The sequence below is a fragment of the Corvus cornix genome, chromosome 1A (assembly GCF_000738735.6).
Source record: "Corvus cornix cornix isolate S_Up_H32 chromosome 1A, ASM73873v5, whole genome shotgun sequence".
Taxonomy (NCBI): Eukaryota; Metazoa; Chordata; class Aves; order Passeriformes; family Corvidae; genus Corvus; species Corvus cornix.
The window spans coordinates 60,898,979-60,911,636 of NC_047057.1; the positions used below are offsets into that span (position 1 = coordinate 60,898,979).

The following is a 12,658-nucleotide window of genomic DNA, read 5'->3' on the forward strand; positions in this document are numbered from 1 at the left end:
TCCATTTCCTCTACCCATCAGTAAAAAATAGGAAGTTCTCTATCAGAAAGTTCTGGGAATGAACTACACTTAGTCAGCACTTGGACTGAGAAAATCCTTGCAGCAAGGTGGCGTTAGTGAAATCACACCAGTTCATTATCACTACTTTGTTTCTATCCTTTTAAAAGGACACATCAAGTCTATACTCCCATGCAGTCTGTGGCAAACATTAAAGGAGAATGCCAGCGTAAGGTAAGTAATTGACATACTGAAAATGAGTCACTAGGACAACCAGAGATGCCTGAAAATTGCTTTATTTGTTCGTACGGTTTGTGCGTTACAGCAAGCGTCAGTTTAGCTACCATGGACGAAAGTCTGGAAGAGCATTTAATGTTAACCATTGAGATGTGTAGTGAGTAGAGCCCACATCTGAACACAACATGCTGTTTTCCTATTGCTGGAACCTAACATTCATGAGTTACAGATCCTTAATATCCTTCTGGATGTTCCACAGTGTGTCTGCGCTCTTCTTCAGCTGGGTCACCTCATCGTCCTTCAGCTTTTGGTTGATGACACTCGTCAGGCCAGAGGCACTTAGGACAGCAGGAAGGCTCAAGAAGACATCATTCTCAATGCCATACATGCCCTGCCACAAACAAAAGAGATCAAACACAGGCCCCTCACCACGGATCTGGGGTTAGTTTGTATTGCAGGGAACCTCCTGAGAGCAGAGCTCAAAATCCATCATTTTACAACCTGGAGAAAAATTTCAGCCATGATGTATTTGAGAAAATAAACAGTATAGAGCTGTTTTGGACCGAATGCCTGGCAATACCAAACAGCTGGTGGCAGAAACCCCACCTTCAAACCTCTCACTTTTAGTTCTATACAGCAAGGAGCTGAAAAGATTCAGGACAGGTCAAAAGAGGGAGCGGTTCCCCCTGCTCAGAGCCCTTGCTGCAGCAGGGGTTGTGGAGCCGGTTACACCAGCTATAAAAGGACACAGCTCTCCTCCCTAGCACCTTTGCCAGGCAGTGGTTCCTGGAATCACAGATGGGCTTCCAACAAGTCTTCCACTTTTACACTGAAACTTCCTTTCAAGGAATCTGCATGCCACACATGGCAAAGCTTCACACAAGGGTAGTACCGCATAGAGAACTTTATTTTCAGCTCCATACCTGTGAGAGGAACAGGCTAAAGAGGTCAGCCTAGAAAAACCAACAGTAGTGAGCTCCTTTTTGAAATTCAAAGGAGCATTTTACAAAGCTTCCTTCATTTAGCACGTTGCTAATTGAGACTATTTAGCTTGTCCACAACAACAAAATGAGCCAGAGTGTCCAATTAGCCCCCACTACTTACCTTTACCAGAGTGGAGACTGAATGAACCCGGCACAGGTTCTTCAGTATGGTCTCACAGAGGTCAGCCACACTAAGGCCAATAGCCCAGTTTGTGTATCCCTTTAGTTTGATCACCTCGTAGGCACTAAGGAAACATTGAAATACAACTGCATTAAGATGTCTTCACGCAAGACACTGCAAATTACAAGTCTTAAAACCAGTGAATCCTACCCATTTAAAAATTTTCAAACTCCTGCAAAACACTGTAAGTTTTGGAATTAAAATGTCCAAATTACGTGTTTCAACATTGGAAGATAAAGCATAAAGTCTACGTTATCCCATATGCATAATAAAGAATCCTGTTGTTCTCGCAGGATTAGCTGAAAACAAAATTAGCTCCCATCTAGGAAGAGATCCTAGTGTTAAGTAGAAAACCACACCTATACCTGACAAGCTCTCTGTTTCACTCAGGGACACAATGGAAAAGGCAAACATTTAGTCAAAGCACCACTACATCCTGAGGTTTTTAGCCAACATCTGCACACACTTTATCCCACTGAGTGCACACTCATTTCACAAAAGACTTAGCAACATGTAGTCAGCTGTACACAAACTCTCCTGCATCCATGAACAGAATTTTTCCCAAACCCAACACTGTGCTCACAGAAACATCCTACCTTTTCCTGCTCTTGTGCCCTCTGAACAAAGTTACCCACTGAAGCAGCTCCATGTGGGAAAACAAGCACACACAGTTCTAGGTGCTCCAGCATCTGAGTGGGTTTGTTATGCAATAGCTTGTCTCACTGCAGGGTAACATCTTACCAGCTGAAATCCTGCATTTCTGTTTTTAAACCAGCAGTCCCACTCACTCAAGCAACCCTCTACCTAAGAGGGCATAAAAGCTGCACCAGAGTAGAGGCAGAGTGCAGACAAGCTGTTGTCAGCATGGCATCCACCCACATTATCCCTCAGGTCATCATACCTTGCAACCACTTGCTTGTGGACCTCCTTCCAGTTCTCAGGATCTTTGTCAGTTCCCATGGCAGGGTTCAGCTCCTGGAGGGAAACCCCTGCCACATTAACTCCACTCCAAACAGCCACTGCAACAGAGGCAGGACATCAGTGTCAGGAGCAGCTGACAACTCCCCCTCCACTTTTCCTAGGTAAAATAATTGGAAACCAAGTAGGAGCAGCCAGAACCACAACAATGGCTGAGGCAGGTTTTAAGTTTTTATTTAGCTACAGTTAAATCTGAGAACTCTGGGAGTGAAATATGAGACCATTTTAGTACTGGCATTTTAACAGGTCAGTTTTAACATGTGACAGCAGAACTTTCAGACCGTGGAAGTTTCTGAAGTCAGAATCATCAAATTCTAGTAAAAAGGCACATCTTAGCTACCCAGCCTTTTAAAACAGATTTTACTCAAAACTGCAGCAAGGAGGTAGTTGCAGTTTCACTAATCAGTATTAGGGCTAGCCTTCAAGAAGTCTATTCTTATTTACATGAATAAGAGGGTAGCAATATGCAAACTTAGAATATCAAGACAGGGATTTGCACCTCTCCCTGCATCCTGGAAGCTTAGAGGCAGGAACAGTCTCTGTTCTTGGGAAGTAAGTAGGAATTCTGAGTTACTTTAAAGCAAAAGCAGCTGTGACAATGACACAGGATAAACTCTGCATGTGCTCAGCCAAACTCTGCTTTCATTGGTGTAGGGCTGGCTACAACAACTGCTGCTGTTCATCAGACACTGTACTTCGATCAAATGCAATGGGACATTGAAGAGGTGGCTCCCTTAGAAATACACAGCATGAAAATATAAAGCAGTACCAATCTACATAAACGTTCTGCTGCATCATTTCAGACTTGAAATACAGGAACTGAATTAAGACAGATAAACTTCTTTGATTTCACGTTTTAAAACTATCTTTGCTTTCAACAGCAAGGAGAGAAGTCATGGAATAAGGTAAGGGATAATTTTGTAAGCCTGAATCTGGACTGCTCTGCTATTGACCTAGCAAGTGTGGATACTGCTTTCAGAGGAAAACTGTGCTACAGGCTATGGAATGGTACTCCTGAGGATAAAGAGAAGGAGCAAGCTGTAGCCTTCAGGACACAACTTCACTCACAAAATTGGCCTTTTCAGTTCAGGCTTTAATCATACAGCCACACTCACATTTGTTAAATATGTGTAGGTAGATTCCCTAGACTTCTCTCAACTCTAATATTCATAAAAATACAGCAAAGTACCAGTTACTTGAGCTCAGCTGCAGCTGTTCCTTCAGAATCCTGTAACACACCTCAGGCCTCAACATCTGATATATTGCTCATTCCCAAGGAGAACAGAACTACTCCTTACCACTGGAATCACCATGCTCTCCCAAGATCCAGCCATGGCAGCTGCTTGGATGGATCCCAAGTCTCTCAGACATCAGATAACGGAATCTGGCCGTGTCCAGATTGCAGCCACTTCCAATCACACGGTTTTTTGGCAGCCCACTCAGCTTCCATGTGACATAGGTTAATATATCCACTGAAAGGAAAAGCATGCATGGCAAATGAAACTCCACTCACATCAAGAATGCTCCAACAATTACCTTACTGAGTGTAGCAGGGCAATCAGGAGGACACAGTTGGGCTCACCGGTCAATGAATTTTGGATCTGACTATTTGGGGCGTTAAAATAGAGGCACTACTTGAAATTTTGATCAGTAGCTTGATGGGTCCTAAGAAAATTCAAAGGTGGTCTTTAGATTCCTACCAGCTAAAATTGGACACACTTATTTTTTGTCACAGTTAAAGCCCTAGGGCGTGCAGAACTGGGACTGATCTCACATGGCTAAAACATTCCAGCAATTTCCTGAAGAAATGTTCTCTTCCAGTTCACCATCACAATAGGTAAAACAATTCAGAATCAAAAGTCTGAGATCTACATACTCTTTGTAGTTGGTAATTCCTTCAGTTTAATTTCCTGATTTGGATTTGTGCACCAAGCAGTTTCTGCATTTATCACCTCTGCAGCATGAAAAGCCAGATGAGCAATGTGCTTTAGCTGCATGTGTTTCTAAAAATACAGTTTTAGGAAAAAAAAAAAACCAAAGCTAGGTAGGGCAGACAGAAGTATGTGAGCAGAAAACTTCTAATCCACAGCTCAAAGCAACAATCATAACCAGGCTGCAGGAATTAATTATGACTCCAGCTCTGAGGAGCCAGGCAGTTCTCAGGAGGGAACACATTTGTGTACACAGATCTGAAATGCATCATTTGCTCTGCTCAGATACCAAAGCACCGTTCAAACCTCACAAGTGGCATGTTCCCAACAGCTTCAGCTGGGGCAGGGAAGGGCATCAAGGTTACACCCCTGAAGTCCCTTCTCATGGGCTCACAGTGACCTTCAATATATAAAACTTGTGGACAAAACTCCACACACTAAGAAAACAAAGGATTATAAAAATAATTCTGAAAAAGCAACATGCAATTCTCCTCCTGAAGCTGCTCTGCTGGAGAGAAGTCTACAGGTTGAATTCATCCTTGCTGGAACAAGAACAGCCTGATCTTTGTCTCAGTTTGATTTTTAGATAAATGTTTAAAACTGCTGCAAGTTACTGTATTCGCTCAGAACACTGGCTAATTGTACACCAGCTAATTACTCAACTCCAAGCAGAGCAGCAAGCTTCACATGCACTGGTTCCACTCTGCCAGGTTATCTTTAAAAGCAGTGTAACTTCATCACAGCTCTTCAGTACTGGCTTCACTCAGATGTTGAATTAAGCAAAGACAGCCCTACAGGGACACCCTACAAAGCACATCAGAACATTTACAGTCACCTTTGGACATCCAAACATCCAAGCTGTCTCAGTGCAATGAGATACTTGCAAATGAACACACAAATATGCATAATTAACTCTTTTTCTGTTTTAACTGAACTGTGAAGTACAGCCAGCCCTTGTTTCACCATAAGCTTCAGCACGTAAATTCTTTTTCCTGAAAATACAGCCACGACTATAGGGCAAATCCTTCATGTTGAAAAACAGCCCTATCCTATCCAGGCACAAAAGCTATCTATTAGAGATAAAAAATTTGAACTTCCTACTGCTTAAGCCAAAGGATGGAAAGAACTTAAGTATTTATCACAAAGCATTCTTTTAAAATATGGACACCTTGACAAGTTCTGAATAAAGAGAGCATCAGAAAGTACAGAGTATTTTGTCTGTATTCTCAGATGTCCACAAAAAGCTATTAAGTTTCAACAATTTGTATTTGAAGAGATTTTCTGAGAACTAGCTAGAGTTTTGCCTTGTCAAAGCAAATTTTTAAGTATTTAGCAAAAGACTGCCTTACCTGGGTTGGAAACCACCAGGATGGTGCAGTTGGGGCTGTACTTGACGACCTGAGGAATGATGAATTTGAAGACATTCACATTCCTCTGCACCAGGTTGAGCCGACTCTCCCCCTCCTGCTGACGGACTCCTGCAGTCACCACCACGATCTTGGAGTTGGCAGTGACAGCATAGTCTAAGCAGAGCACAGGGGAACAGATACAGAGAGGGTTTAAAATAATTCCACTAATTCCAGTAGCACTGTGTTAACACAGGAGTTACAGGGAGCTTCTGCACTGTGCATTGCATTCAAACCCAAAACCACAAGACATCAGTTTGAAAGCCAGCACCATCTTGTAACACTGACCTGATATATCAGTATGTGGGTGTTGAGAGTACATTTAACCTTTCTGACCCTTATTTCCACCGTGAAAATAATACTATTTCTTCTACACACAGTTTCACTAAAATCAGTTTTACTAAACAAGCCCCAAATTGTAAAGAGATGTAAGAGAGAGTCTGGCTTAAGAGCCACTCCCACTATGGTGTTCATCTGAACTCTCACCCCAACTGACACACTTCACATTTTCAATACCAAATCCTGAGAGTTCTTTAGGATTGCACAACTAATTCTCCTCTATTAAGCAAAGTCACAGAATATGTGTTAAAGAAATGGAGGTGAACCTTTGTCTGCCATGATCTTGTGAGTGTGAAGGAACAAGCTCCCGTGCTGCAGGTCCATCATTTCTCCTTTTAGTTTGTCCTCCATAACATCAACCAGAGCAAGCTCATCACAAAGACCCTGAAAACAACAACATTTGGAGTCAAAAAAGCAGATCAAATGCATTTTGAAGTCAACCCAGAGCTCAGCCATATAGCATTTTAAAGTAACACGTTTCACCCATCTGAAAAGCATCTCTTCTCCCAATAAACCAGTGGGACAACACTACCTCGGTGTTCTGATGTATCTCACAAAGTCAGAGGCTACTACAGCACAGGTTCATGAAACTCACTGACTTTCCAAAAAAAGTATCATTTGTGGGGAGTTTGCATGCACAGCCAACCCTCTGCTAGGAAAGCTCTTCTTAATTTAGTTATTACCCTTGGAAAAAAGTTCCATCTTTCAGAGTTGTAAGGAACCCTCTAAATCTATCCAGCAAATTAAGCCTGTTTTAAATATTTAAATATCTAAAGGAAGACACCACATAATCATCAAATAAGTATTCTCTTTCAACATACCATCAGTCAATTCATTTCACAAAAATATACAATGGGAACAGACTTCCTCAATACTAAAATTAAGAGAAAACAGATTCTTTAGCTATTTTTCTGTACAGGAAAAATAGCTATTTTTCTGTGTGGTATTTATGTTGCAGAACAGATTTAGCCATGTATTTGTTTTCCAGAATAGGTTGGGAGATAATGTCATACAGCCTCAGAACAGGAAAACACTGAAATATGGGGCTGGAAGAGAAAGGCTTTCTGCTCTAATGCAAACATTTACTGCCTTTTGACAGAAACGTTTACTACCCTGGTAAATTCCACTGTCCTTAAAGGCTTACCATGCAAAAAACTACACTGAAATTAAGACTACTACTTCTCTTTATTTTCCTAGATACCTACACCCCATTTGAAGGCAGGTAAGCCATTTTTTGCAACTAGAATACTTCAAACGTGAAAGAATACACAGTTTTTCCTGTGGAAAATATATTTAACAGCAGGCATATTCCAAGTTTTTATTTCATACTTTAAAATAATGTTAGTTAATTGCTTTTCTACATTGATTCCTTTAGCAGCTGATTTTATTAACTGATGAAGGAAAAGCATAGGAATCTGTATTTGTACTTTTTCTGTTTTCAAAATAGCCTGCAGGTTAAAATTATTCTCAGTTGTTTAAACACTATGAGAAAGAATCCTTAAGTGAAGTCACTGGTGTTAAACTAAGAAGTTAGTGCAACCAGAATCTGAAATAATGTGTGCACATGTACAATTATGGATAGATTTATACACCCACAGGCAGACCACACGGGACTTGCAGTCTAGAACTTGCAACCAATATTCCCCATACTCTACAGGATCCAGGAGCCAATTCTCACTAAAACAGAAAAGCACCTGGAACACCTCTCCAGTGACTCGTTTCAAGAATTTGCATCACCTGCCTAGAGGAGATTTCATCTCTTTATTACCATACACAGGAGTGAAGCTTCACACAAACTCAGCTTAAAATATTTTCGTTGAGAGCAGCTGATTTGTGACTGTGGCAATGTTTCCATTTCTAAATCAGTATGGCAACATCAGTGATTTGCCTCTAACTGAGCAGGAGCTAAAAATAACCAACGTGGAAGTTTTAGAGTCATGCAAATTTATGTATTTAATACCACACCAGTAAACTGACATCAGTATTACAGCCAAGCATCTTGCACAAGTCAAACCCACAGCATATTGGTCAGCAGTGGCTGAACATGAGCCAGCCCAGCTGGCCAAAAAGGCCAAAGGTGTTCTTCTGGCTGTATCAGGAATGGTGTTGATGCCTTTTCCTGGTCTTAAAATCAAGAGTCATACACTGTTAGAAGGGGAAAAGGGATTTTATCTTGGTATTTATTTTAAGGATCCTTAGGTGCACACGTCCAGGTCATATGCATCGAAATGCACTCCCCTGAATATGCCCCAAAAGACCCAGTATAACATTATAGGTCTTACTAATTAGCATATCTATCAAAGATTCCCCAATGAGAGGCTCAAGTGAGCCCCCCTCCCCAAGGAACCTTCCCCTGGATGGTTCTATCTTGGTTTACAGAATGGGTTCTGGAGAGGACCTTGGGGTCTGGGGCACACTGATCCCTAGATACGAAGCTTCTAAAATGTTTGGTCTCTTAGCTTGACAAACAAGCCCAAGAATGTAGGCAAAAAGCACTAAGAATACAGAAGTTGTAAAAAGGTATAACAGGGGTATAAAGAAAAAGGCAAAAAATCTTCATGGCACCAGTGTGGCCAGCAGGACCAGAGCACTGATCATCACCGCGGGCTTAGCACTGGTGAGGCCTCACCTGAAATTCTGTGTTCCCTCACTACAAAGATATTGAGGGGCTGGAGCCCTCTCTGTTGTGTCCAGGGAAGGAGATGGAGAAGGGGCTGAAGCATCACAAGTGGCTGAGGGAGCTGGAAGGGCTCAGCCTGGAGAAAAGGAGGCTCAGGGGGAAACTTCTGGCTCTCCACAGGAGGTTGTAGCCAGGTGGGATTGGGCTCTGCTCCCAGGGAACAAGGGACAGGACACAGGCTGTGCCAGAGGAGGTTTAGATTGGATAGGACAAAAAAATTCTTCACTGGAAGGGTGGTCAGGCATTGAAACAGACTGCCCAAGGAAGTTGTTGGGTCACAATCCCTGGAAGTGTTTATAAGACTTTTAGATGTGGCACTTGGGAACATGGTGGACTTGGCAGTGCTGGGTTAATGGTTGGTCTCAATGATCATAAGAGATCTTTTGCAGCCTAAAAGAGTCTATGACTCTTAATTCAGTTACAAGAACCAGATGGCTGCATTATAGAAATGTTTTATACTGCAGCTTACAGCTGTGAGAAAGAACAAAAGCCTGGCCGAAACAAATTCCATGTCATCATTCATGCTTGAAGAATTTAAAACCAGTTTTTACTCTCGGTTTGGTGCATACTATTCACTAACAGTGAAACTTTGTGCTTAGATATCTGACAACAGAGTTTGATCCTGCTTAGAGCAGTGCATTAAACACAGATGAATGCTGAATTGTAGATTCAATTTGTGGTAACATCACCTGGCTCCCTCACAGGTTACAGCACTTCAAAACCAATTGATTTTAGACCATGTGCTTAAAAATTATAAATATAAAAAACCACAATGAACTATCACTGTTTTTCCAATAAATTTCTTCTTTATATATGTTGTTTTAAAAACTAGTTGCCACTTTCACATCAGTTTCACACTTAGTTTCACTGTGGCCTGTTCTTATTGTCAGGTTTTCCTTGCTGCCAGGGCTCATGAATATCAGCAATTGAAAGCCCTTACTGTCTTTTTTTATAATTAAGCATGCATTAAACCATGCATCTTCAGGGTAATACATTGAAGGATCATCTACAAACAAAATACAGCTGGTTTAGTAGTACAAACACGATTTTTCGTTCGACTGTGAGCTACCTGATTTAAGATCCGCCCCCTGCAAGGGAGCAGAGCATATCTGTTGATGCCTTCTTTAAAAAAAAAAAAAAAAGTCTGCAATTTCCATCTGTCTTTCCAAATTTAACTAATTCACAATATTCTCTAAAAACAGAGTGCAAAACTACAAGATATCCTCATTGATTAAAAGCCTTTACTTTGCTCAAAGACTGCACCATGAGATTTCACAAAAATATCCCACAGAGCAGTAACAGGAAAAGTCATAATAACCTCTAAGTCCAGCCCTCTGTTTTTAGTTTTTTAAAAACCAGCTAACACCCCTCTAGAAAAAATAAAGTCATACAAACAAGCAAAAAGGGCTTAAGAGAAATCAAGAAGATACTGAAGGGGATACTAGTATTTTCAGCTATTAGGGCACACATTCTTTAAAAGAATAAAATGCAAACGCTCCTGATTCCTATCCTATATTTCATCTAGATTTTTGCTCTGTCCCCATTCTTTGCCCAGCAGAGCTCCTCAGCAAGCAAACTCCAGCTTTGTGGTGGAAGAATAAAAAAATTAAGATGAGAATGAAAGGTTTGGCAGGGGCTTCAGAGCCATTCCTCCCTACATTTCCCCAGCAGCCTGGAAAATAACTCTGCCTAATGAGACATTTACTGCTAAGCACAGGCAGAAAGGTGAGAGAACAAGGAGAGGCTGAATGTGGAGGTCAGGCTTGTAGGTCACTGCTAACGGTTCACTCCTGCAGCAACCTCTCAAATTTCCCACCCTTTGCTAAGACGAACAGGCAGCACACAGCATGACAGCAGCCGGGGCTTGGAGAGCACGAGGTCCTTGAGCCGTACCTTCCCAAGGATGCTGATAGCAGCGGCCATCCCAACCTGGCCAACCCCCACAACCGTGATCTTGTTGTTGGGGACCTTGGCTCCCTCCGCGATGGGGCTGATCAGCTTGTCCTTGAGAGTAGCCATGGTGTTCTGCGAGGAGAGATGGAAAGACGTGGATCAGAGCGGGCCAGAGGGAGCTGAAAGGCATGTTGTGAATGGAGGGGTCACCTGCCACAGCCGGGTTTACATAAGGCATCTCCGGGCACGCCGCCCTTGCTCGATGGGCTCCTTCCCAGCCATGAGTCACCACACACCACCCCCACGCACCCTCCGCGGCCACGAGGCTTTGGGTCCCTGCCCTCCCCGTGCCCAGCCAGGGCCTGAACGGGGGCGATTTCGGCAGCACACTTCGATACCGGCGTTCCCAGAGCCGCCCGCCGGAGGGTGAAATTCCACCAGCGCTGCCGGGCTCTGGGCATTCACCTCTCGGTACACCGGGGCTCCGGGACACGGCTCCACGAGCCAACGGGAGCGGGCTGGGATTTCCCCGGCTCCTTTCCACGAGCCGCGCCACGCTGCAGGGCAGCCAGGGCCCGGGGCGGCACCGGGGGAGCGGAGCACGGCCGGCGACCAGCCCGGAGCCACCGTCCGGCTCCGGCCACCCCAAACCCCAATGTTCGGGGTCCACAGCCTGGCTCCGGCCAGCCCAAACCCTTGGGAGCCACAGCCCGGCTCCGGCCAGCCCAAACCCCAACGTTCGGGGTCCACAGCCCGGCTCCAGCCACACCAAACCCTCGGGAGCCACAGCCCGGCTCCGGCCAGCCCAAACCCCAACGTTCGGGGTCCACAGCCCGGCTCCGGCCGCCCCAAACCTCAACCCAAACCTCCGGGAACCCCAGCTCGACTCTGGCCATTCCAAACCCGAACCCTCGGGAGCCAGGCCCAGCTCCGGCCCCCCAGGCATCACCCGTCCTCTACGCAGGGATGCTCGGCCCGCGGGAAGGGGAAAACCCCGGCGGGACCAAGCCGCCCGAGGGAGAAGGGACAGGCCGGCTGGGCGGCCCTCCAGCACCCCCCGTCCCGTACGGGTCTCCCCGTACGCACCGGGCAGCAGGAGCGGCGAGGAGAGCGCGGTGTGCGGGGCTCGGGCAATGAGCACTCCGCAGCGGAAGGGGCGGGCCGGGCGGCGGGGTCGGGGGGAGGCGGCGGCCGCGCTCAATCGCCGCCAAGGACGGAGTCTCAAGGATGTCGCCGCTCCGCCCCGGCTCTGCAGTGGCGCAGGGCCCGCGCTGCGGGCCCGTTACCGGCGCTGTGTCCGCGCGGGGCGCGCCGCCCGGAGCAGTTGCGCTGCCGGGGCCGGGGGTGGCCGGGCGACACTGGTCACTGGTCACTGGTGGCTTCGGCAGCATCACCACCGCTCACTTCCACAGGAGACAGCGGGGCTCTTGGTGCCTAAGCGCCACAGAGCCACAGGCTCGGCCAGAATCGCAGTAAGCGAGGTTAAAATACGGCAAAAATAAAGCATTTTACCTGATCTTCCAGGGAGAGGTTGCTCAAGTTGGGGGTATCTCCTTAGTCAGAGGTATCTGATTTTTGCGCTCTCTGATTTCTGCCCTGGGGCTGACTCCGGTTGGATTTTTGGTGGTTGGACGAATCCCGCCTGGAACCACAGAGGGATGCCTTGGCAGGAATAAGGGATGTAACATGAGGCAGGGCAACAAGGAACGTAACCTGAGCAGAGCCACTACCACCGCGCCTCCTCCCTCTCCCTTGGCTTCGGCCAGACCCACATCACACTATTTCGCGATGTCCCAGTAGGGCGTCCCTTAAAAATGGTAATAAGCGTGAATGTAGTTTCATGCCGTGTTGGAGTTATAAGCACATCTGGCACTGTAAGTAGCAAAAAGAGTCAGACGATATTTTCCTTTTCCTCAGACCCACGGAACACACAGACTGAAAATCTGGGTGTACAAGCGGCCACTGCTGCTGAGCACAGAAGGAAGTGATTTCTTGGAATTCCTCCAGGACCAAGGCAAGCAAAATACGGAATA

At 45.3% G+C, this 12,658-nt stretch overlaps 1 protein-coding gene across 2 annotated transcripts; it reads right to left on the minus strand.

The window, feature by feature from the left end:
• Positions 1–275: 275 nt before the first annotated feature.
• Positions 276–12,303, minus strand: LDHB (lactate dehydrogenase B). Of its 2 annotated transcripts, none has more exons than XM_010410293.1 (8): positions 12,138–12,303; positions 10,626–10,757; positions 6,319–6,436; positions 5,657–5,830; positions 3,675–3,848; positions 2,300–2,417; positions 1,339–1,462; positions 276–625 (listed from the first exon to the last, which is right to left on the minus strand). In XM_010410293.1, exons 2-8 carry the CDS (start codon positions 10,749–10,751, stop codon positions 458–460), a joined length of 1,002 nt encoding a protein of 333 aa, XP_010408595.1. In that variant the 5' UTR covers positions 10,752–10,757; positions 12,138–12,303; the 3' UTR covers positions 276–457. The 2 variants fall into 2 exon arrangements, with proteins under 2 accessions (XP_010408595.1, XP_039427134.1); XM_039571200.1 differs by lacking the exon at positions 12,138–12,303 and adding an exon at positions 11,712–11,814.
• Positions 12,304–12,658: the final 355 nt, after the last annotated feature.